We start from the raw sequence: 25,855 nt of genomic DNA on the forward strand, positions 1-25,855 counted from the left end.
CCCCAGTCAGTCACACAGACGTAATTTAAGTTTTTTTTTTAAACTGTACATTTGTTTACTTTTAATTTGAAAAAACACAGAACTTGTCCGCTCCTTCCATGTCCCATGTGGCTAAAGATGCTTTTGTTCCATTTAGAAATCTCATGTCCATATTTTTATTTTGTGCTTCCGTTTAAACAGCAGTAGTGTTCACATTAATGCCTCTCTGCTATGGCTCATTATTCTGAATGACAAATGAAGTAAACATCCTCAGCAGCTGTATGTATTAATAACTGTAAATAAATCACAGAGGACTTCATTAGGACTCGTGTTAAATGGACAGTGTGTCTGTGTGTGTGTGATGTGTTTTTATACACACTGTTCCCACCAGGCTCTTATTATTATCCATGCAGCGCTGATGTCAAACCAATCCATCAACACAGCGCCGTGGTTTAAGGGGGTTATAAACTTAAAGGATGTTTCCTGAGCTATGTCAGCTTCCGTAGCACTAGGCACGATTAGTTCAGCTCTTGCACAAGACCTGATCTCACCCACTCAGTCACTATGACACTCTTTATTGAGCAGGACAAAGTCCACCAGAGCATCTATTATAATAACAGCAACAATAAGCATATGGTGTTTGTGCTACTTTATTGTGGATTTAAATCACACACGTTTTAGGCTACAAACTCTTGACAACTGAATTTATTCTCATACGCTTTAATCATAAAAAATACAAATAATACAGTAGTAGGTTTTACAGTTTTGTAATGTATTGGTGTTCTTTAAAAGAACTTTAAGAGCTTTTTCTGGAGTGGCACACAGCTGCAGAGTCTCTGGGTCCTGGTTGGGATCCTCTCTTCAGGTCTCTGTCTGTGAGCAGTATTGTGTGTTATCCCTGTGTCTGTGTGGGTTTCCTCCCGCAGTCTAAAAATGCATGGTAGGTCGCAATTGCCTACAGGTGTGTGTGAGAGATGGGATGAGTGTGTGAAACTGTCCACAGAACACTGCTGGCAGGTTATTTTTCAATGTTCTCAGTCCAGCTGTTACACTGAGGGGTTTAAAAAATCCAGCAGCCCTGCTGTGTCTGATCCAGTCGCCCCAGCACACCACCACCATGTCAGTGTCACTGCAGCGCTGAGAATGATCCCCACCACCCAAGCCATACCTGCTCTGTGGGGGTCCTTACTGTTGAAGAACATGATGACCGAGCATAACAAAGTATGCAGAGCAACAGATGGACTAAACCTGTGATTGTAAATTTAGAGTGCTCCTGTATGGGGAGTGGAGGTGGGAGTGGTCCTATTGTTATGGCTGATCTTCAGTGCTGATTTACAGCCTCTCTGACCTTGTGTGTTTACGCAAGAGGAGCTGGTGATTATTGAGATGTACAGTACACTAGTGTCAGATTAATCATCTGTAAATCAGAGAGGGCTCCTCCTCTCATCCAGAACCATACATCCACTCCAGAGAGGGAATTACTGGTTAAAACTTCACTTGTAGTGTGAACAAACCACTGGATTAATGATATAGTGAGTTTTATGATGGGAAACTGGCCACAAAGGTGTGCAGACAAACAAAATATAAATCACCTCATTTGAGTCCATTATGCCTTAGCTCTGTGTATTACCAGACAAATGGCCTCGACTGCTAATAGTGCACTTGATATGAAACTTACTCAGACATAATGTGAAGTGCTAGGTGTCGTTTTTCATTAATGCTCTGTAATAATGTCACAGCTGAAGATAATACAATAACTAGTTATAAGAATAAATGACTTTACCCAGCATGAGTCTGATATGTTCCCAGTGTGAAGCAGGCATAATTTATGTGAAAGCGCCTCACAGAGAGTTATTGCATTAAAGGGTTATGAATACATGGCCTAGTGATTGAGACACTGTTGATACTTAAAAAAAGGTTTTGTTGGAAACATATTCAGTGCAGAGAGGTATAAGATTTAAGGCAAAACAGTCACCGAATGGCACATATTCTTTCAGATTTCTAATTATTTTATCGTTGTGAACATTCATTCATGTTCTGTAATCATTCATTTTGATCAGGGTCAGAGTGGGTCTGGAGACTACCCGGAATCATCGGACACAAGGCAAGAAGCACCACACACACACACACACACCCACACATGTTGAATGTTTCACACATTCATTCAGTTACTCACAGTCCTCTAATCATATTCACAAATAACAGCAGACCAAATTTAAGAACGTTTACTATAGGACAGGCTTGACTATGGCCTTAAGTTAACTGGTTAAATAAATAAATAAATAAAATATCTTAAATCTTGTCCTGGACCCACCCCAGCCCCTCATACTGGTGCAGTGGACATAAATAAAAAATATATACTAATATCAACGCACTGTCTTCCTCCACTCAGCACAACGATAAGGAACGAACAAGTGGATGGAAGAGAGGGCAAAAAAGACAAGAAAAGAAAGAAAAAAAGAAGGAAAGAAAGAAAGAAAGAAGAATGTAACGTACACTAGTCCAACGAACTCTTTTGTTTTTGTGGTGTTGACGTCAGCAGTGCGGTTTTTTTCGAAAGTCGCTATCTGATTGGTTAAGTCTTTAAAAGGCCCGCTCTGATTGGTTGCCGGAATGCCTGATTGTTATTGGCTACCGGTGCAGTGTTTGAAAACTGCGGCGTGCAGCTGCTGAGATACTCAAGCGGCTTTAACAGTAAGTCTGAGATTTGGATAAATTCTGCAAATATTTAATGCTTTAGTGATTATTCTTACGGCTTTATATACAGAGCCAGTGATCTGTGGAGTGTTAGACTGTTGTTATTGTTACAAATCAATCAGAGATTTAAAATAGTTCTACGTTTAGTCGTGTTTACTGGTTTGTCATGTTGTATTTTAAGTTTGCTGATGTTTCTCGTATTTCCTGTGTTTAGATTAGACATTTGTTGGGAGTTTATTTAAATACGTGCACTATTTGTGTATTATATTCGTTTTATTCTGAAAGCGTTTCGGTACTTTTTTTAGTTGTAGTTTTATGAGCTATCCCTTTCAGTTCAGTCGGATCTGATACCTCCCACGATTCATAGCGAGAAAAGGCTTACGGCTTTGAGGCAAACAAACAAAAAATACACCAATTAGACCTGAAATAAGGTCGTAATGTAGCAGCGTAATGTGTGTATATATATATATATATTATTTTTTTTCCCAAATAATATCATTTTAGAACCGGGAATAAAGGGGAGTTCCCTATTGTTTGAAGCTTCTGAATAAGATGGTTAAGACAATAACAAAGACATTGACTGGGTGACATGCTGAACCAGACCTGCACACTGTGGTATTGAATCAAACCAGACATCCACCTCAGAAAGCTGTTGCAGAAGATATGACAGAAAAAAATCAAATTAACCTTATACTGCGTGTCATGCTTATTTGAGTTCATGGTATTTTTAAATTTTAAACTATTATCTCATGAAGGAAGGAGGATTGACTAAATCACTTTTCTCTTTTGTTATTCCTAGAACTACCTCCACCATGCTTCGCTCAGGTGAAGCGGCTGAGCTGCAGTGCACTGTTGCAGTGGAACGCGTGAGTGCCACCTCTGGCCAGGTGATGAAGCGACGTGTCTCTCGCTCTGCTGCAGTTCTGCTGGGACGCGATGAGTTTAATGAGCTCATGCTGAGAGTTCAGGACTACAAGGGAGGACACACAGAGAGTTTCATGCTGCGGGACTTCCAGCTTTTTACCCGTTTTGCTAAAGATGGCAAGTGCACCATAAAAGTAGAGCCTGAGGGGACACAGGTTTTAATCTCTGACTGTCCTCCAGATCGTCTGTCCAATTTTTTGCGAACCCTGAAAATTAAACATGAAGCCTCACGAGACCAGAAGCCTGTGAGTGACCGGGTCAGACTGCGAGCAGCTCTCCCTCGATCCTTTAACACCATCAGCCCCCTGCAGCAGAAGGATGTGCAGAAAATCAACGAACTTCGCAGCAAAGTCAACGCACCTCTGCAGCTGAAATCTGCCAGTAATAAAAACAACATAAGTAATAATATTAAAAATGCTGGAGGGTCATTACAGGTCAAAAGGCCAAGATCGGACTGCGATACAAGCCCGGTATGATTCATTAATATGAAATATTACCTTGAGGATGTTGCAGATTGTTCCTATGCACTATGTCTGAAATGTTTTTAGCACTTTCTTATAATGAGTAAATTCATGCAAGTTTAAAATACAGACATTAAGAGTGTAGAAAAGCATCAAGTAGGATGCTATGGAACAGCTGCAAAGAGCCTAGTGTTACTATGCCTAAGTGCAGCTACATGGATGTAATACCTGGTGTTTGTTCTCCAGAACTATTAATCCAACATCAGAACCTCACAAATGTTTATTTGGCTGACTACTGTGTGATCCAGGTGTCCAGAAACGTTGGCCATATAATTGATACATGTACATTCTGTCAACCTGATAAGGCTGAGGGCTCCAGAGCATTGCAGAGCATTACCATAATGCATAAATTTATTCAGACACTCACAAGAAAAGCTCCCCACAACAGTGTCTGGTTGAATATTTCAGTTTGGAATTCTGATGTGCTTCGGGTCTTATATTTTACAGTTAATGAAGGTATAATATTCCTGTGTGTTGTAGGTAAAAGCTCTGCACCCAAACAAAAAGCCCATCCTGACGTTGCCAGTGGCACGCAAACTCAGCAAAGAACAGACTGCGGTTCTGGATGCGGTTCTAAGTGGAAAGAATGTCTTCTTCACTGGAAGTGCAGGTATTTTAAAAAAATCACATGAGTGTATATGTCTATATTTCTTTTAATCGTTTCTGATGAATATAAGTCTCTTTCAGGTACAGGGAAGTCTTTTCTCTTGAAGAGGATTGTGGGATCTTTGCCTCCTAAAAGCACTTACGCTACAGCAAGCACTGGTGTTGCTGCATGTCACATCGGGGGAACCACGCTGCATAGTTTTGCAGGTGAGAAAAGGTTCTGACCTGTATGTCCAGTGTAAACACTGTTTTCACATAGTGGTCCCTTCTGTTCTGTTTACACGCTTCTAAAGGAAATGGCTGTGGGAGTGACGCTGATTTCTGTATTCAGTGTCTCATTGTAAAATGAATAATGTATAAATGTAGTATTTTAATAGAGGGCACAGCTTCAAGGACATAGCAAACAGTAATTTTATATATATATATATATATACACACACACACATACATATGTCCATCCATCCATTATCTGTAACCGCTTATCCAATTTAGGGTCGCGGGGGGTCCAGAGCCTACCTGGAATCACTGGGCGCAAGGCAGGAATACACCCTGGAGGGGACGCCAGTCCTTCACAGGGCAACACAGACACACACACATTCATTCACACACTCACACCTACGGACACTTTCGAGTCGCCAATCCACCTGCAACGTGTTTTTTTGGACTGTGGGAGGAAACCGGAGCACCCGGAGGAAACCCACGCGGACACGGGGAGAACACCACATACATATGTGTATATGTAAATTTTTTTTTTTTTTCCCCTTCCCCTCTCCCCCTTCCTTTCTGCGTCCACACAAAACCAATCTCGGGCACATGGGGGGTAATGCATTATTCACGTTTTCAAGCAGATTAGCTGGGAATCATGGCTAAAATACCGTACTGTATTAAGAGCATTTAAAGAAGCAGTAATTTTAATTGTAAATGAATTGGCAAAAAAAAAGTTTGACAGTGTTTTTATAATATTTACATTTAATCTGTTACATTCAACTCAGAATATATGAATAATCACACGGCTTTGTAGTCACAGAATGAACCATATGTTCCATATAATGGGTTCTTGATATGAGACAGCCTTTTTTTTAAAAAAGGGGTTTAATGCAAAATCTGTGACACATCCAGACCATTAGGTAAAACCTGAAGAAATTGCCTGAATGCTTTTAAGTGAAAAGTATATGCAAGGTATGCTCAGAAGAGAGCACAGTTTATGATATTATTATTATAAGAATACTCTCCTCCTTTTTGGTACAATCATTTGCCTGCCTCTTAAAGTGTATCTACTGTTTCCATTTTGTGTTAGGTATTGGCTCAGGCTCTGCTCCTCTGGAGCAGTGTGTGGAACTGGCTCAGTGTCCTGGAGTCCGGCAGCACTGGATTAGCTGCAAACACCTCATCATTGATGAGATCTCCATGGTGGACGCCCAGTTCTTCGACAAACTCGAGGCAATAGCACGGTGTGTAGATGAGATTTTGTTTCCTCTGAAATGAAGTGCATTAATGGGGAATTTGTTACACGTCAGGGCTGGACTGGGACAAAAAAATTGGTTCTGGCGTTTTGGACCAGACACATTCGATAACGCACCTTTTTCAGATTTACGGTCTCTTGAATCATCAAATCAAATTTATTTGTACACCACTTTTTATCATGGATTTTGCCACAAAGCAGCTTCACAGAATTCCAGTAAAGATGAAGTTTTAACATGTAAAGAACCCCAGGTGAGTAAGCCAGAGGCAACAGTGACAAGGAAAAACTCCCTCAGAGCTGAGGAAGAAACCTTGGGAGGAACCAAGGCTCACAACGGGGGACCTATCCTCCTCTGGTCAATCTACTGGAAATAATCGTTAGGAATCCGTGAAAGCTTCAGTGTAGGGGCAGCTCCAAGGCACTTGGTGGTGGTTGGAGCGTGGAGCAGGAGCTCAATAGTTATCCATCAGTGTCCAGCCAGACAAGTGGGCAGTCCTTTACTCGGAAAAAGGTAAAGGGATGGAATTAGTTTTAATCTGTTTGGGTGAATGTAAAGCAGAAATGTGAACATTTCCAGAGTGTGGCTAATGACTCCAGCAGATCTGACTATGACAGCTTTAATTAAAAGGAGAGAACCAGAAGGATACACGGACACGGGAGCGTCCTGAAACACTGACACTGGAGCAGAGGCTCCATCGTCGACAAACCCAAGTGATCGCGTGAAGCGTCCGGATGACACAAGGGTCTCAGTTTTTACTATAATTCCCTGTGACTATGGACCCCCTGGATCTGCTGCCTTTATCTTTGGTAGGGGGGGCATTAACTACCAAAAGCTAAATTTAAACAAATGTGTTTTGGCCTAGATGTGAAGATTCTGGTTGTGTCTGAGTCCCGAACGTTTTCTCTTTAAAATCTTTCCAGAGTTGGTGCTTTATAAGAAAAAGCTCTCTCCAGCTGAGGCCTTCTGAATTCTGGGACCTATTAAAAGTACGGTACACTGTGATCTGAGTAATTGTGGAGGCTCACTATATCTGGGAGCAATGCTGTAAGGTATTGATTGCACAAAGCTTAGTGAGTGAGGGTAGGTAAGGATGTTGGATGATTAGCTCTGGATACCAAACCCCACTTAAATCAACAGCAGGTAAGATTTAGTTTTGTTTTTTGCACTCATGGGCTCCCCAGAGTCCTCTAGAGTTGCAGAATGTTTTTTTTTTTTTCACAGCACTCTCCTGAAATCAAAGGATGGGTGAGGGGCAGGGGGTGTTTTCCTACCCTCCTCAGTTACACAGTGCAGTTTCTGCAGTCCTGAGCCTGTGCTGTTCTCCCTATTACAGTTTAGAGAATCTTCACAATGATTTTGAAGTTGTAATTTTAAGATATTACCCAATGTTGCTTTAAACTCATCCCAAAGGTATTGGGTGGAGCAGTTTCACTTTGCTGGCTTTTTGGCCAGCACTTGACTTTGGACATAATAACAGCTGCACAACTTAACAACTTCTGTTAAGAGTCCTTTTAATGGCTTTTTGTATTTGCCAAATTTATTAAGAACCTACTTAATATACAGTGGCTGGACATTTTAATTTTTGTGAAAAAAAAAAAAAAAAGTCTGTAACAAAAATGATATTTAAATGAACTTTTTTATTCTGTGACACAAAATAGAAAGTCCTTCCGGCTGATGAACCGATTGTGTTCATCACTCAGGTGTTTGTCCTTAATGACAGATGGTGAATAGATAATGGATGTTTTGGGGATGAGCAGATGTTCCAGCCTCGTAGCACAATGAACCAGTCCAACAAATCAAATATTTGATACTAATTAATGACCTCAGAAATCTCACTGACCGAATGAGCACCATGTGAATCCGATTAACAAATGTTTGACCTGTCTGTGTGGTCTTTCCTGGCTGAAGGTCTGTCAGAAGATCCAATGAGCCATTTGGAGGGATCCAGCTGATTGTGTGTGGAGATTTCCTCCAGCTTCCGCCAGTCACTAAAGGAAACGAGAAAATCGGCTTCTGTTTCCAGGTATGAGGCATGAATAGTGGCCCAATATGTCAGTCTGGTGTTCACTCCAACACACAGGTAAACGGGTTTTTACAGGGTGGGCCAATTATTTGGATACACCTTAATAAAATGGAAATGGTTGGTGATATTAACTTCCTGTTTGTGGCACATTAGTGTATGGGAGGGGGGAATCTTTTCAAGATGGGTGATGACCATGGTGGCCATTTTGAAGTCGGCCATTTTGAAGTCGGCCATTTTGGATCCAACTTCTGTTTTTTCAATGAAAAGAGGGTCATGCTACACATGAAACTTATTGGGAATTTCACAAGAAAAACAATGGTGTGCTTGGTCAAAGTGCTGCCCATTGTGTTGGATTGTCAATGCAACCCTTTTCTCCCACTCTTCCCACACTGATAGCAACACTGCAGGAGAAATGCTAGCACAGGCTTCCAGTATCCGTAGTTTCAGGTGCTGCACATCTTGATGGTATGGTGTGGTATATGGGGTACAAAGATAGTGGGGCCATTCTTCATCAATGGAAACCTCAAGGCCACTGGATATGCGAAATTGCTACATGATCATGTGTTTTCGTCTTTATGCACTGAAGCTGGGACGTTCCCTGAGGTTTTCCAGCAAGATGGTGCACCACCACATTATGGGTGTCAGGTCCGAGCATTCCTAGATGAACAGTTTCCTGTTAGATCCGAAATGGCCGCCATGGTCATCACCCATCTTGAAAAGTCCACCCCCCCATATACTAATGTACCACAAACAGGAAGTTAATATCACCAACCATTCCCATTTTATTAAGGTGTATCCATATAAATGGCCCAGCCTGTAGTTTGTAGGATAAGCTGAAAAATCTTCATGATATTTAGATCAGATTTTAACCCTGTTTACTATTTTGGACACTTTTACAGTCAGAAGTGATTGTAACCTTCTGGAGTTTTCCCTCTAATGTGAAATTAATTGTCTTTGCAGGCAAGGAGCTGGAGGAAATGCATACAGGTGAACATGGAGCTGATGGAAGTCCGGAGACAGACTGACCGCTCCTTCATCTCCCTGCTGCAGGCCATCAGAGTAGGCAGGTAAATCTTTTCACTCTGTTCTACCTTCTCTTTTTTCGCAGTCCCTTGCAACCATGTACTTTTAAACACGCGCGGTTCTCATGAAAAGCTGGTAACAGGTGCAGCGGTGTGACTGAAATGATTCCCTATTCATTCAGTCAATAAGTACATAGATTTTTTTATTTTGAGGGCACCGCAATCTCCAACAATGCACTCATAATTGATAATTAATTAACATCAGAGCTCATACAGCTCAGCTGAATGTGGATCAAGATTCATTGTGAGTTTCTTGGTTACCAGGCAACAGGATGCGGAAGTGACAGAATAAACTTGTCTTAGCACTTCTCTCTCTCCACTTTTCTCAGTTTTTGACTCACCCTTTTCCAACCAGATCCCCTTCAATATCACACCCTGCCTTCTGCCCCTCAGAAATAATCTGTTTTCCCTGCAGGTCACTTCCCCTGGCGGTTGGTCAGCTTCCCTGAGTCACTGACATGCCAGATAACAGGCCTTCTCTGACTGGGGTCTGGTGCCCCCACCCCAACCCCACACACGCACACTTACTTCGCGTTAAATTTACCCATTCAACCAAGACATGTTTGGGTCCAGAGTTTGCTTCTGTGGTTTGAGCACTGGAGCTCTGAATCTTAAACTTATATTGTTTGCTACGTTTTGCTGCTTAAAGTTATTAATTATATTTTTATAAAATCTAATACACAAGATAAAGAATGAAAATTTCATAGTCCCTGTATCAACCACTTTATTCTTCATAGAGTTCCCACCACCCCAACCCCCACACACACGCGCATTATATTTATATATATATAAATGAGAGAGAGGGAGAGGAAAATGCATTTAGTTGAATATTTATGCGTCCAGGTCAGTAGAATGGCTGAAGTAGAATCACTATTGGTTCCTGGTGTTAAAAATGGAGGTCATTTTAAACCTGTTTTATGTAGTGTTTCTGGCATTTTTGTATGAAATCCACAATTTTTAATCAATTTCTGGCTTCTCCTGTGGTGACCCTTGGTGACCTTCAGTGACCCTTAACTTACCCATTCCCCAGAGCCACGGAGGAAGTCACTTCCCAGCTGCTGAAAACAGCCAATAACCGCATAGAAAGACACGGTATCCTGGCGACGAGGCTGTGCACGCACAAGGACGACGTGGAGCTCACTAACGAGAACAAACTCCAGCAGTTACCAGGTGGGCTGGATATCTGTGTCAAGCTGAGTATGTGCGTACATACACACACACACACACACAAAAACACCACCACCACCTCCTCCTCCTTACTGTGTTTAACCATCTATGACTTAATCACTCTCTGTTTGCCCTGGGGAATGGTTCAGATGTTTGTATCCCACTGACACAGGAAAATCCTGGAAACACCTTCTGCTGGTGTAACAATCCTTAAACGTTAGAATTGCACAAGCAATTATTATGGGTACAAATTGATGTTAAACCATTTTTGTTAAACATATATAATTGTAATGGCCGTATGTGTGAGTGTGTGTTGCCCTGTGAAGGACTGGCACCCCTACATGGTGTGTTCCTGCCTTGCACCCAGTGATTCTGGGTAGGCTCCAGACCCACCATAACCCTGAATTGGATAAGCGGGTCCTGTGTTTGATCTCCACTTCAGGTCATTGTCTGTGTGGTTTTCCACCAGGACCTGGGTGTCCTGCCAAAGTCCAAACACACATTGATGGACTGGGGCTGTGTATGTACATGAGCTCTATCCTGTATTGTCTATTCAACAATGTATAATTCAGAGCGCCCCTGTTCTGAAATGTGTGTGCTGCAGACATGTGTATAGTTCATCTGTGGGTAAGTGAAGTGTTCTGGCTTTAATTCCAGGGCCTTTGCGAGTGTTTGAGGCAGTGGACAGTGACCCGATTCTGGTGAAGACCATAGATGCTCAGAGTCCAGTGGGGGCTGTCTTACAGCTTAAAGTCGGAGCTCAGGTAAGGGCTTAAACTTTAGACGTTATAGTCTAAACCTTAATGTAGAAACAAATGAATAGTAGTGTTTGTTTGTTTAGGTCATGCTCACCAAGAACCTGGACGTTCAGAGAGGCCTTGTGAACGGTGCGAGGGGTGTGGTGGTGGATTTCTTACCTGGAAATAAAGGTATGGCTCTGAGTTATGTAATGCCTCTGCTGGTGGCTTATTTTACATCAAGTAAAATGGCTCATTTTTTCTATTTCAGCTCCAGGTAGAAGTACAGGGACTTGTAAATATGTTAGTTTCTTTCCTATTTTTAAGGCATTTAACAAAAAGAAATGCATTGTAACTGGTTAAACCAACCATGTTCTCTCTCTGGCAGGTTTGCCTCGTGTGCGTTTCCTGTGTGGAGCAGTGGAGGTGATTAAACAAGAGAAGTGGATGTTCAAAGCTGGCGGAGGGCTCTACCTCAGCCGACAGCAGCTTCCACTCAAACTGGCCTGGGCCATTTCCATCCACAAGAGTCAGGTCAGTCTCTACAGCGGAGCTCCGAAGGGTTTAAAGCACCCACATCCTTTGTTTTCCAGAAGCTCTTTATTCCATAGTTCTCTTTTTTTTCCCTATGACTTCATCTGTGTGATGAAGTCCAATAAGCAGTCCAGAGTGAAACACCCTAGCTCCACCCATTCATTACTGAAGTTATAAACTGTTGTAGGCTGAATAGGGGATATATGAACAGTTTTTGGCCTATGTTACTCCATGGTTCAGGTCTGTTTCAAAAGAAAAACATAGAAATTTAATGTAAGGTGGGGAATTTTTTTAACAGTGAAAGCGAGTCATCCAATAAATCAGTAATTGGATTTCTTTTGGTGATCGTATCCCTCAGCCTCTATTGTTAGGTTCACAGACAACTAAAGGAATTTTACAACCTTAAGACTTGTTATAAAGATGCAAACCAACATAAAGCCCTACGATTAAGAGACTGAGGTCATGACCTTTTTAAAAAAGACAGTGGTACTTTAACAAAAGAGCAAAGTTGGCTGTGACTCACTGGAGATGAAACTTCTGTGGGTTAGTCAGACATACTTCCGCTAAAGCCACTCCTCCAGTCTCTCTCACTCTGTATTCTTCACCTTTCTGACGTCTTGAATGTGTGTTTTTATGGGTAATGATATCAATGGTGATTCTGGAACTCATCCCAGTGGGAAACCTGTTTTGGGAACATGACTTTGGTGTTTTTAAATGTTTTTCAGCAGTAAATGAGGTTTTTGTGAAATGGCATTAGTCTGAACCTGCAGTCTCCAGTCAGAGAGTGGAACAGTGTTTACTAATGGATCCATTAGAGCTGTCTGTACATTACATTACGTGTGTACTGTAATCAGGCTTATTAGTTAAGGTGGAAATTATGCTGATACCTGCTTTTGAGCCACTGGCCTTGGTCAGAGAGGACAGACGGACACTGATACAGTCTGCTGTTATAAGTGCAGAGCAACAAGGCACAACTGTTTTATTGACTTCCTTTTTATCAGGTGTGACACCAGTGGACTGTTGCATCAAAAAAAAAACACCTAAGACTCCTACTGAACACGTTGTGAATAAGGAGAGACTGGAGAGGTTTTTGATCAGATTTTCAGACTCAAGATCTACTCAAAGTCCAGTTTTAAATCCTATAGAGAATTCTCTCCTCTCACCCTTCCCTTCACAACTAGCCTGCAACTCAAAAGTCCCATCCTGCAAGTTGTTGGGATTGGTTCCTTAGTTGTGTGATGTAAGAAAACGTCTGTCTGAACCTGTGTTTCTGAAACTGTTTGGAAAGCTGCAGTTTTAAATTAAAAATGCTCAGTCACAGGGCATTACTGCTTATTCATTCAGGATATGCCTACTACTACTAGCACAAACAAACACGCTAACAAGACTAAACCTTTTATTCTGCTTGTGTAGCTCTGAAAAGAGGAGTTTTAAGGGGTTTAATCAGTGACTGGAAGGTGGCTTTAATGGGTTGTATTAGGCTTTATTTTTGTTTATACTTTCTTTTTTCATTCATTCATTGTCTGTAACCACTTATCCAGTTCATGGTGGGTCCAGAGCCTACCCGGAATCACAGGGGGCAGGAACACAACCTGGAAGGGTTGCCAGTCATTCACAGGGCAACACACACACCTATTCACTCACACTAACACCTACGAACACTTATTATTTATTTATTTATTATTTGGAACCATGGGAGAACACACCAAACCTTGAACTGGACTTGAACCCACAACCTCCAGATCCCTGGAGCTGTGTGACTGCGACACTACCTGCCACACTAACTTTATTGTTGTTTATTTATCTGTATTAGCACTTGTGTCCAGTGTGGTGTTCCTGTCCGACCTGGAAATCGAACCCCTCTCTCCACTACTCCCAGCATCTGTAGCAGTGAAGTGATTGACTCTGTTGTTCCGTGCTGGCTTTTAGGGGATGACTCTGGACTGTGTGGAGATCTCTCTGGCCCGAGTGTTCGAGAGAGGTCAGGCGTACGTGGCTCTGTCTCGCGCCCGGAGTCTGGAGGGGCTTCGTGTGATGGACTTTGATCCTCGAGTGGTCCAGGCTGACCCGGACGTGCTGCTGTTTTATAAAAAACTGAGGAAGGAGAGGCTGCTCATGCAGGTCGGTGCCATCTCCATCTGCAAAACTGATCTCACTATGGAAAAGCATCTTTAGTTATGATGTGCGTGTTCTCTCTCCACCCTGCTGTTACTTTATTATATATAATTATGTAATATAATATATAGCAGTGTCACTGTTGGAATGAGAATAGTGCTCCTGTAAAGTCAGTGGAGCTGATAAAATGGACAATGAGTACAAACAAGGAGGTGATTTAATAATCTAGTTACATGATCTCTCTCCATTGACAGATCATTTGAGTTGTCTGCCATAGGTTGATCTAGTCACTTGATCACAGTTCATTTAAAACAATGACAATGTTTTTCAAAAGCCTTAATTACCTTAATATATTCTCAGAAAACACAGACTGAGAATATTATGTATAAAGCAGCTTTCACAGGTTACGATGACCTGTCTATACTTTTTGTCGTACTCAATCTCCCGTTCAGAATTCATCTTAAATCCTCAAGTCATCCTGATGACCATTGCCCTTCACTGTCCCAGACAGAAAGATTGCCTCAGGTTCAGAAAGTGATTCCTGACCCCACATGAGCCGAGCTCTTTAAAGAAAGATGAATAGCTTGTATGCTTTTGACTTAATTCCACTTTTACATTGAGCTGTGCGAGTGGCGTTTAATATTGATTTTCCCGGATGTTCTGCTTCTCCATTTCTAATATGTCTAATAGGTCTTCGCCTAAAAGGTTAAAATTTAATCATTGATGGATGTGTGGCTTTTTCAGAAATGAAGAATGCACCAGCGCTGCATAAATGTATTTATGGAAAATAGGAGTTATTCCTCATTCTCACTGTCCTTTCTGATCTCTTCCAGTCCTCCATCAGTGACTTTGTTGGAAAAAGCAACAAGGAGAATGAAGTCTGGTGAAGAATCATGTCTTCAAATGACTGTGCACCGTGTGCATAAGTGTTTTTTGTTTTGTTTTAAATTAATTTATCATGTCCTTATTCACCTCCCGACAGCTCTGCGAGAGCATGGATTATTATTAGGATGATTTTTTTAAATATTTTTTTTTAAGGTGACTTTTTCAGACAAACATTATTTAATAAAGTTTAACCTTTTTTTTAAGGCCTGTCCATGTTGACTGATTTCAGAACTTCTATCCTGGTGTACCATTATAGTGCTGTTATAAAAATCCCATAGTTCAACCTACAGTAACATTCATTCATTATCTGTAAGCGCTTATCCAGTTCAGGGTCGCGGTGGGTCCAGAGCCTACCTGGAATCATTGGGCGCATGGCGGGAATACACCCTGGAGGGGCACCTGTTCTTCACAGGGCAACACACACACACACGCTCACACCTACGGACACTTTTGAGTCGCCAATCCACCTACCAACGTGTGTTTTTGGACTGTGGGAGGAAACCGGAGCACCCGGAGGAAACCCACGGGGAGAACACATCAACTCCTCACAGACAGTCACCGGGAGCAGGAATTGAACCCACAACCTCCAGGTCCGTGGAGCTGTGTGACTGCGACACTAACCTGCTGCACCACCGTGCCGCCCCATACAATAATAATACTTTATTTTTATTTTTTTAAATACTTGAACTACAATTGTGATTTCACTTATCATACCATTATCACATTTAAAACAATACCACAGTATAGAGTAATACCTCTGCTGCCAAAAGATACATAGTGTGGCCTCTGCAGTGCTGAGCCTAGAGTAGCAACGACAGAGACACTATTTTCCCTATTACAGCTCAGTGGAGCATCACAATGATTTAGAAGCTGGAATTTTAAGGTAAATATTCTACCTGGTGTTGCTTTAAGAAGTCTGTGAACAATGGTGCAATGTTTCTATCCTACTTGTGTCTCTTCTGGATTGTTGTCTTCTGGCAACACCCCTCACTGCAATTTAATGGACAGGCATAGAAGAGATATTTGTCATGCTTTTTTCTTTCTTTCTACAGTTAATTCACTTCTACATAATTTCAGCATGTACAGAAATTAAGGCACATGCTTCACTGTTTTACCACTGATATCTTCGATATAGTAAATAATTTTAGCTTTCAGATATTAATATTTGCTAATTGACAGTCATAGGGTACCCATTGCAGGGGACGGTTTGTGAAGGCTGCTGTTCAGAAAAGAAACTCATTATTAAAAGCCTTTATTAATAAACACTATCAGAGCTCTGAGATGAGAAATGCAGCACAGCTACTCACAGGATGCTCTTCATTAAGTGATGTACTTTAGGGTTGTTACAGTGAGTGCTCTTTGTTCTCTGCTGTGTTTTGTGTAAATGAGCTCAAAGGAAAAACAGCACTGCACCAGGCGAGTTTTTATGTTAGTTTGTTTCCTTGTCTTACAATGTTCTTTATGCTCCACTCTGCCATTAATACATTTTAATTTATGGAAAAAAAACCTTCACAAACCTCTTCTAACGCAATGTTAGACATCAGCCGTGTATTCATAAACCTTTCATAAGTAGAACTATCTGTGAGGAGCTTTTAGAAACCTTGAGTTCCTCAGACGTCTGGCTCTCATGCTTCTTTAATGTTTATTTTTGGAGAAACCCTGAAGGTTCTTTGTCTTGGTACGGTGCTATGAAACATTCTCCTTTGGATAAGGCTGGTATTACAGAAAACAGAGCCCACCTATAATCTCTGAGTGCAAGACAGGAATCACACTGGACTGTTCGCCAGTCTATCACAGGGATCCACATACTCAAACATTCACTCATGTAGACACTATTGAACAGACTTCTCCACTGACCAAAACATGGGGAGAAAACAGGAGCACGGGGAGAACACACCACACACCAGGGTCCATGAACCTGCTGCACTGAGAATGGTCCACCTTCCAATTATCTGCTCTGTGGTGGTCCTGTTTTAGTCCGGATCATTGAAGAACAGGGCCAAAGTGGGGCAACAAAGAATGCAGATGGACTACAGTGACTTCAGAATTATGAAGTGAAACAGTAGGAGCAGTGGAGCTGATAAAATGTACAATATGTTCAGAAGCAAGTTGGTTTTGATGTGTATCTTGAATGTTTATGAATCGCAGATTGATTCTTGAGTGGTGCTGCCACCAAGTGGCTATTTAAAGTTGTTGCTAAGAACATTTGCATAATAGTTATTTATATATAAATATTTTAATATTTATTTTGAAAACCATCATGTTTTATTATAAAACTTTTCTTGAACTGCCAGCCCCTGTGGGCCCCACTGAGGTGGGGTGGCCGTTTGGGATGACAAATCCTTTGCACACAAACCTGTATCCAGCCATAAGTGTGTATATAACGTTTACTATACTTTGGGGGTGTAGAAGACACAGTTCACTTTCCTTTGTAGTGCACTTTGTAGGTAGGCAGCCATTTGAGACACAGCCCTAATAGCAATACTGTATATACACAATGTGGAACTATAAGGCGAGGGGTTGTGGTGAATGCGGAGGGTTTTACCACTGACACAAGGACAGAAACATGGCTGTGAAGCTCAGCCCGAGGTTTGTTTTCAATCAAACGAAAAACACGACGTTTTTCCTCCAGCGGCGGAATCGTGTTAAGACCAAATGGGTAAAGAACTTCTCTATTCCCTCACGGAGCGGAACAATAACAACAGGGACAATGCCTTAACCGCAAGATAGGAACTCGCGCGTGGGCCGTGTTCCAATTACCACATACTCCCTAGTGTACTGGTGCTAGTGTACGAAGTAGGACACTAGTCAATTTTTAATGAGCTCGTTTTAATTTTTACCATTATAAAAGCAGGAAACGCTTATTTATTTATTTATTTATTTATTTATTTTTTAATCAGTTATACTTCAACTGAGAAGAATCTCTCTCTCTCTCCTCCCTGTTTCCACCTCTATCTCCTCTCTCTCTTCCTTTTTATGAAAGTGGCTGTTTACTAGTTTTACATTGCTTTCTGTAAAATATAACTGTCATGAGGTGAATAATCCCTGAAAGTATCTGCTTATGTTAATCAGTTATAGAGTATGTTCCCCTCATGGGGGCGGCCAGGCTAATAAGTAGTATAGCACAGAATCTCCCTCCTGCAATTTTATACCTTCTAATTTTATTGTTATTAATATTGATATTAACAGGCTGGCACCAGACCAAAACTGCCCTCTACTGCCCTGGCACTGCAGCACTTTGACGCCGTATACGGCCCCCAGCTTGGCGACCTGTGGCCTTCTGTTCGAATCGGACTGCTCTGTGAGAAAAAATATGGAGCTTTAATCAACAACTTTGCCTCCAACGCTGACCTCATATCAGCCTTTCATTCCCAAGGCTGCAGAGACTTCATCAGCTCCAGACACAGCCACCAAACCCCTTTGGAGGGTCCACCACCAGAACCCGAGCTCCTCCATCAAACCCCGGCTCCGCTCAGCTCCAGGATCCAGTGTTTCGTTTTTCCCAGAGGAGATATCTCTCGATTTAAACCCGCACGGTAAGACTATGCCCACCTGGCCAAACCCTCAAATCCTCCAGCATCTCTGGAGTTTGCTGTGTTTTCTGAGTCAACATTGCAGTGAAGATTTTATGGCGTTTGCCCACAACAACATCAGGTGCTGGTGCTGGAAGCTTAGATCTGGCTCTTCAGCTTGTCCTAAAGGAATTGGATGGAGTTCCATCACTTTAGAGAACAAAGTGTAAAGCTGAGGGGCCTTACATCCCTTTAGAGCACAGTGGCTTTTGGCTCATGTGCATCTCCACACCATCCCATTTCACTTCCTGGTTTTCTAAACAGTTTTGTACACATTGTGGGTGCCATTTTAAAGTAGCCAAATTCACTTATTAAAGTGGTTGTGTACAAACATTTCAACATTGATATTAAAGGAACACAAGGTAAGATTTGGTAATTTTGACTCATTCTCCTAACATCAGTCTCCTGCAGCACTCTCCTGAAATGAAGGTGGTGGGGGTTTGTTAACTACCCTCTGAAAAAAGTTACATAGTGCATTTCTGCAGTACTGAGCCCGGAGTAGCAACAGCAGAGGCTCTGTTGTCCCTGTTACAGCTCAGTGGAGCATCACAATTATTTTGAAGCTGTAACTTTAACGTAAAAATATAACATAGTGTTGCTTTAATTAAATGGAATTCAAGTGACTTTCCCAAATGTGAATAATGTAAATAATAATTAAATTAATATGAAAATTTAAGAGAAACCCACAAAGTCAATTTTGTTCACAGTGGATGGAACCAGACGTCTGGTCATAGCTCATAGTTGGAAACTGTGTTTTTTTTTCCTCTCTCAGTCCAGACAGTGAGAGATTACTGACCTATTACCTGCTGGACGCAGCGTCTGTGCTTCCTGTCCTGGCCCTTGATGTTCAGTCGGGTCAGTCAGTTCTGGATCTGTGTGCTGGACCAGGAGGGAAAACCCTCGCTCTCCTGCAGACCCAAGCAGTCAGTAAGTACTGATTACATCATATTATTCACAGTAGAGTCTGTGATGTTTGAAATACAATCTCTGCCCAGGCCACTAGGTGTCACTATGACACATTATTATCTGTTTATAACGTTTCTGCTCTGCTCTGTGTCCAGGGTTCCTCTGGGCGAACGACCTGTCAGGGTCTCGGACAGCTCGACTCCGCCGGACGCTCCAAAGCTACGTCCCCAAAGAACTGCTGACCGAGGACAGAGTCCTCATCACGTCTTTAGATGGACGTCAGTGGACGGATAACTACAAACACGAGTTTGATAAGGTCAGGATTCAGAGCAACAGCTCACAGTAACATGAAATATTACAGTTAAATAAGTCCTCTCTCTCTCTCTCTCTCTCTCTCTCTCTCTCTCTCTCTCTCTCTCTCTCTCTCTCTCTCTCTCTCTCTCTCTCTCAGGTTCTGGTGGATGTCCCCTGTACAACAGACAGACACTCAGTAATGGAGGAGGACAATAACATATTTAAGAGGTCCAGGACTAAAGAGAGACAGATGCTGCCCTCGCTGCAGACGGAGCTCCTGCTGTGAGTTTCATTTATTCTCCACCAGTCCACACCAGCTCATCTGTTGTTTCTCCTGAAATGAAGGATATTAATCAGGAGTGTGTTCCCATTTTGCTGCTGGAAGTGGTTTACACTAGATCCTGGAAAATTGCTGTGGGAATTTGAGAGCATTTCACCCCATAAAGCACTAATGTCTGTTCCCTAACTCGTCCTAAAGATGTGGGATTCATCGCTGCAGAGGACACATTTCCACTGCTGAGGGGGTTTGTACACGTCCGGCCTGCTGCTGGCATTGGGCCACAGTGACCTTGTGTTCAGCTGTTGCTGCTTTAGATATACAGGGTTTCTACATACATTTGGACACATGACATATTCTGGTTTTGGCCTGTAGGGGGCATTAAATGACAACAAGTGAGTCTACCCACTGTCTTTTGCATTCCCCATTCTAACTTTTTCCACCTCTGTATCGTCTCTCTGTTGCACTCTCCCTTTCTCTCTCCACTTCCTTTCTTTCTGTGTATTTATCTCCTTCTTTCTTTCTTTCTTTCTTTGTTTCTTTCTCTTTCTGCTGTCTGTCACCCCCCCCCCCCTCTCTCTCTCTACAGAGCAGGGATAAAAGCCACTCGTCCAGGAGGTGATGTCCTGTACTCGACCTGCTCTCTGTCTCAGCTGCAGAATCAGTGTGTTGTGGACCGGGCCGTCAGCGAGGCTCAGCAGATGGACATCACGGTTAAAGTCCAGGACCTCAGCGGCTTCGTCCAGCTTTTCTCCGACACGTTCCACTTCGCTCCTCGGCCTCCGGTGGGGGAGCTGGTGTTACCGCACTTGTGCGAAAACTTTGGACCCATCTATATGTGTAAATTAACAAGAATGAACTAGAGAAGTCCAACCTGAGGCTCTCAGTGGTGAATAGAAATAAAGGACACGGCTCAATGCTGCCCCCTTTTTGTCACTGGTCATAAATGTAGGCTCCTGGTTGTGTTTGTGGCCGGTAGGTGGCGACAGCTGACAAAAAGTCGAGTGAGACTCATCTCTTCCTAACAGGCAGTAATCCTTGGACAGAGCTCATTGTAGGTGTTATATGCATTTATTCACCATCTGTAAGTGCTTCATCCTGGACCATAGCATGAGGCAGAAACTCACCCTGGACGTGGCAGCACACGCTCACAAAATCACTCGCACGTGTGGACGGTTTCACACTCTCACCCAGTCACTCATACTCCCATCTGTGAAGGTAAATGAATGAATAAACATTTTTAAGCATGTTAGAAAAACATCGACGTGCCAGTTAACCAAGGCTACTCAAACATTAGTATTAATACAGTTCAGTTCATTTCAGGGCGGCGCGGTGGCGCAGCAGGTAGTGTCGCAGTCACACAGCTCCTGGAGGTTGTGGGTTTGAGTCTAGCTCTGGGTGACAGTCTGTGCGGAGTTTGGTGTGTTCTCCCTGTGTCAGTGTGGGTTTGCTCCGGTTTTCTCCCACAATCCAAAAACACACTTTGGTAGGTGACTCAAAAGGTGTCCTTAGGTTTGTGTGAGTGGGTTCCTGAGTTGTGGCCAGTGATTCCGGGTAGAAGCACCTACAGACAATGAATGAACGAATGTTTAGAAAAGTAGAGACCTTGTGTAAAATGCACAAGTAAAAACAAGAGTCTGTGATTTGCTAATTATTGTGCGCTTTTATTTAACTGACAAAAGCACAAAGAAAATACTTCCAATGTTTCCACGGAACAGTTCGACTGTATTTTGTAAATACAACACATTTTGAATTTAACACCTGCAGCACATTCCATAAACATTCGGACCGAGCCATGTTTCCCACTGTGTTACATCACCTTTCCTTTTAATTACACTGTTTAATCATGAGGGAACTGAGGAAGTGTCATCGTTGCCTGATTCTCCTCTTCATGAAGACCACGGGAGACAGATGTGGACGGCAGGTCAGTCAAGCAAAGACATGGTGTAGCACATACGGAAAGACCCAGTGCCTAGTGTTCACCTCCATATCAGCAGTACATTCTCACATATGCAGGTCACCCATGCTGTAGTCGCTGATGCACCCCCGCCATTACCATAAGGCTGGATGGTCCCTTTCATCAATGTGACAACATGAACTTCTCTGACAAAAGCACGCATTTCTACTGTCTTTAGGATCATCGGAGTTGAGCTCAGACCCAGAGAACGGACATGTCATTTTCTCCTTTTGCAGAGTTTCAAATTGCACTTCTTGATGTAGCTGTGTGACAAGAGTTTTCCAAAGTGCTCACAAGGCTATATGGCTATGTTCGAGTCAGAAATATCTTGTGATATTATTTGCGTTTATCGCAGATGTCAATTTCAAACTTTGTTTATTAATTTATTTACAAACTGAAAACATTTAAAACGTAAAAAAGATTTAAGAGAATTAACACGTAGCGTTTTACAAAATGGCCCCCGTTTTCTGGAAATGAGGTTGGTATGTTCTCAGTACTACACGCTGGAGCAGCTGCCCATGAGCTCGTGGACACCAAGCTCAGTGCCAAGTCTGGTCCAGACCGGGTATAAAACCCCTCAGCGTTGGCTGTGGGGCAGTGGAATTGTGGTCATTGGAGTGATGGAGCGTCACCCAGTTCCTCTGGGATGAGTCGGAGTGCCAGAACAAGAAGCATCAGTACCACACCTCATTAAGGTTTACAACATTGAGAGCAAAGCCTTCCCGTTATTGCAGCAAACTCCCGATTAACCCCCTACCTTTCAGAAGAAAGTTCTGGCCACAGTGTGCACTAAGGGTGAGAGGAGGGCTAAGAGGTTTGTTGTTGCTTTGTTTATTTATTTATTTACTTTGTGCTTTCCAGGAGCGTAGCGGCTTCAATTTCCCCTCCGACTGTCCGCGAACCTGTCTATTCGGAGCAATGTAGCATGAAAAGGTGTCTGCACTCCGGGAACGAGGCCGCGCTGCACTGCGGACGCCCTGCTGCCATTAAGCTGCTCGAGAACGGTGTCTCGGCCGAGATTGGCCGCGCTGTCGTTTAGTCGCCGGCTTCTGGCTGAACATTAAGGACGCAAGAGGATCCCGAAATGGGATGTTTTTCTTTCCCCCCCGCCCTCGTTCTCTTTTTTCTTTTATTCCACAGATGAGTGCAGATGATTTTCTGTGCGATTGTGAGTGATTACTGTATTACGGTGGTAATATAGGGTTATTTGGGAATGCAAAGAGAATTAATGACACATAAAAACTATTTCCGCTTTGCCGCCGTCTCTGGGCCGGCCCTAGTTCTCCATGCCTGCATCTTGTGATTACCTAAACGTATTGTAAATATGTCCCGGCTACGGGGCCCTACATAAATTTACATGTTATAACACTCAGGGAACGCGGGGCCCATTAGGGACGAGTTCTTCTCCTCCGCGCGCCTTGTTCCTTATTGACTTGGACGGCGCGGACGATGATCGTTTCCAGATGCGCTGGGCCAGTGATGGAAATCTGATGGAAATCTTGGTAACGACAGAAATATTGAAATGATCCGCTGTACCTGGAGGCTCAGTGACCTGTTGGGCGAAGGCTCCTGGTTCTGTTGCTTTATCTTCAGCAGGGGAGCGCCTGCCTCTCTCTCTCTCTCTCTCTCTCTCTCTCTCTCTCTCTCTCTCTCTCTCTCTCTCTCTCTCTCTTTATACTCTGTGCTTGTGGGTTAAAATGTGTGCATTGCAGAGTCACACCATGCGGCCAAATGTTTTTGGACACGTGCTTATTCATCTTTGGTTTTCTGAAACGTCAAGTACTCATAAGGACTTTGCCGCTCTGTTGCAGTAAAAGCTCATGTTCTTCTGAGAAGACCTTACACCAGATGCTGGTCCACAAATCATCCCAAAGATATTGAATTGAATCCCATCACTCTGAAGAAAAGAGTTCCACTTCTGCTGCACTGCTCTAAAGCAATTGGGACCTTTACACCCCACCTGCTGATGTTTGGCATTGGGTGAGCTGATCTTAGACTTGTGTCCATCCCATTTTTACATCTACAAATGCTTGTGTACTTTTAGCTGTTCACAGGGAAGATGTCCCTGTGGATGTATCTAGATATTTCACATGCATGGTTTTAGCCATACAAATGCTACAACTGTCTCTGGGTTTACCTAGAAGAGCCATTAAAGGCTAACTGACCTTGCTTCTGTATCAATAACAGAACCTGTGGAACAACATCAACCATGCTTTTGCATGAATTATTCATATAATCGAGCACTTTGTCCTCTTTGGACCTTTTCTTATTTTTACTAAATTACCCTGTGTTGTCCTGCTGTAAATTAAATTCAGAGAATTGCATACTCTGACATGGAGAGGTACATTTGGAATAAACAGTGATAAATCAGTCTGCTGTGTCGGTTTGTTTCAGTTCAGCAGTCTTCTACATCAGCTAGGTCTTCAATCTAATAATCCTATGACCGTAGCTGAGTCTAGGTTGTGTTCCCAGTGTCTCAGGGTAGGCTCTGGGCCCTTCACAACCCTGATATCTTAAGAGTGCTTGTAAATCTGTGTCCAAGTCGTTCATAAATGTAGCTACTAAGTATTTAAAGCTTATGAATAAAAATAAGGATGGTGCTAATTCTTATTTCTCACAATTGTGACTTTAACTGAAGCAGGTCAGCATGCTCAATGCCAAGCGCAGACTGGAGGGGTATAAATATCCCCTAGTAAATGTTTGGCATTGGTCACAGTGACTTGAAACCATGCCTAGGGATTTCCACATAGTGATGGCGCTCCATCCAGGACTTTCAGGTGGTGTTCATGATCCAGAACTTATCAACCTGCAGCAGCACCTGACTATACTACAATTTCCCATGTCGATATGCCATCAAATCCTAACAGAGATGTCCCCAGAAGAGCAGAAGCTGTTAGTAAAACGTCTTTAATTTCCGAAAAAAATTTGGATGAGCAGGTCTCCGCCAACTGGAGCCATATGTCTGTGTTTTTGCTCAGACCCACAGTGCTCTGCTCTTTCTCAAAAAGGTGTGTGTGGCGCTGTGTTGGCGCGTAATTGTGTGTGACTGAAACATCGTCTTGGTGACAGCTCTGGAGTGCCTCTGTTCCCGGGGTTAGACTCTCCCGAAGAAAAGAGCGCTCCTCTTCAGCGCTTAAGAGGATTAAATGCGCTTGAGATAACAGAGGGATAAAAAAAAAAGAAACGGGGGAATTGAATCAGAAAAGGGGCGCTGGGACTAAAGGGGGCGACCTCTTGCTACTAAGTTCAAACACCTGTTGTCACAAGCAAACCCCCAATTCCTCCTGACTCCCTCTAGTTATGTTCCCTTGGGATCGTTCCTTTGTTCTGTTTGTTGTTCAACTTTAACAATATATTCAGTGCTAAAACGATAATGGAATCAATGAGAAAACCTCAAAAATGAAATGTTAGTTTGTTACAAAATCTGTAAAAAATACCACAGCTTTGTGGGACAAAGTCTCATGGTTCAGATCTTCACCAGATTCACAGGAAACTGGAAAGAAAAAATTGTGAATGTCTCATGAACTACAACAGACCGTGAAATCTATGACACATGGTGGTGGTAGTGTCAGTGCAGCAGAACTGGGATACTCCACTTTTTATTCATTATGAAACTAAATTTATGGTCTTTATTGATACTGATTTAAGTTATCAGTAGCTTAATGACGCAATGACAGCAATTTCTTGGCAGTGAGCTCACAACACATCAGCTGTTATGGTCAGGAGGCCAGGGAGAGTGACCAGAGTGGCAGATTTAGCCTGATATCACAGAAACACACCAATGTTTTTCTAGGAATTTTCTCGGAGCCCTTAATGACCTCAGACAACACCTCAGTTTAACGTTTCATCGGAAGCTCTATTTATTCAGTACAGTGTCCCTGCCACGGCACTCAGGCTTTGGGAGTCATCCACACAGAGCACAGGGACAGCGCCCCCTGTTGAACTCACCTGCGCCACCTCCAGCAACCACCTACGCTTACATAGAAGGAGGCCTCCCATCCAAGTACTGACGCAGACCTGCTGAGCCTCAGTGGCTCTATGTGCTGTTCACTCTCACACGGTCACTGACGTTCATTCAGTGGCCACTTTCCCACTGCAGAGCCGAATGGTTCTTAA

General features: G+C 42.7%; 2 protein-coding genes across 5 annotated transcripts; both read left to right on the forward strand.

The window, feature by feature from the left end:
- The first annotated feature begins 2,605 nt into the window (after positions 1 to 2,605).
- On the forward strand, positions 2,606 to 14,877 carry LOC136679278 (ATP-dependent DNA helicase PIF1-like). Of its 4 annotated transcripts, none has more exons than XR_010796538.1 (13): positions 2,606 to 2,673; positions 3,476 to 4,070; positions 4,602 to 4,731; positions 4,809 to 4,934; positions 6,025 to 6,178; positions 8,099 to 8,213; positions 9,174 to 9,280; positions 10,326 to 10,465; positions 11,120 to 11,226; positions 11,304 to 11,391; positions 11,471 to 11,502; positions 11,588 to 11,733; positions 13,663 to 13,796. XR_010796538.1 is itself a non-coding variant. In XM_066657717.1 (13 exons), the coding sequence occupies exons 2-13, from the start codon at positions 3,489 to 3,491 to the stop codon at positions 14,733 to 14,735; spliced, it is 1,941 nt and encodes a 646-aa protein (XP_066513814.1). In that variant the 5' UTR covers positions 2,606 to 2,673; positions 3,476 to 3,488; the 3' UTR covers positions 14,736 to 14,877. The 4 variants fall into 4 exon arrangements, 3 of the variants coding, with proteins under 3 accessions (XP_066513814.1, XP_066513815.1, XP_066513816.1); XM_066657717.1 differs by lacking the exon at positions 11,471 to 11,502 and adding an exon at positions 14,682 to 14,877 and having other exon boundaries at positions 13,663 to 13,854; XM_066657718.1 differs by lacking the exons at positions 2,606 to 2,673; positions 11,471 to 11,502 and adding exons at positions 2,737 to 2,835; positions 14,682 to 14,877 and having other exon boundaries at positions 13,663 to 13,854.
- Positions 14,878 to 17,263: 2,386 nt separating this feature from the next.
- LOC136679252 (5-methylcytosine rRNA methyltransferase NSUN4-like) lies at positions 17,264 to 21,434 on the forward strand. The gene is made up of 6 exons (XM_066657678.1): positions 17,264 to 17,392; positions 17,923 to 18,269; positions 19,078 to 19,232; positions 19,367 to 19,527; positions 19,663 to 19,787; positions 20,372 to 21,434. The coding sequence occupies exons 1-6, from the start codon at positions 17,300 to 17,302 to the stop codon at positions 20,643 to 20,645; spliced, it is 1,155 nt and encodes a 384-aa protein (XP_066513775.1). The 5' UTR covers positions 17,264 to 17,299; the 3' UTR covers positions 20,646 to 21,434.
- The last annotated feature ends 4,421 nt before the right edge of the window (positions 21,435 to 25,855 follow it).

This window comes from Hoplias malabaricus, chromosome Y (genome assembly GCF_029633855.1).
Source record: "Hoplias malabaricus isolate fHopMal1 chromosome Y, fHopMal1.hap1, whole genome shotgun sequence".
Lineage (NCBI taxonomy): Eukaryota > Metazoa > Chordata > Actinopteri > Characiformes > Erythrinidae > Hoplias > Hoplias malabaricus.

Coding starts and splice junctions, on each gene's coding strand:
- LOC136679252 (XM_066657678.1), top strand. CDS start 17,300: ATGGCTGTGAAGCTCAGCCCGAGGTTTGTTTTCAATCAAACGAAAAAC. Junction 19,528..19,662: donor ACAAACACGAGTTTGATAAG/GTCAGGATTCAG, acceptor TCTCTCTCTCAG/GTTCTGGTGGATGTCCCCTG. Junction 19,788..20,371: donor CTGCAGACGGAGCTCCTGCT/GTGAGTTTCATT, acceptor CTCTCTCTACAG/AGCAGGGATAAAAGCCACTC.
- LOC136679278 (XM_066657717.1), top strand. CDS start 3,489: ATGCTTCGCTCAGGTGAAGCGGCTGAGCTGCAGTGCACTGTTGCAGTG. Junction 4,071..4,601: donor CGGACTGCGATACAAGCCCG/GTATGATTCATT, acceptor TGTGTGTTGTAG/GTAAAAGCTCTGCACCCAAA. Junction 4,935..6,024: donor CACGCTGCATAGTTTTGCAG/GTGAGAAAAGGT, acceptor ATTTTGTGTTAG/GTATTGGCTCAGGCTCTGCT.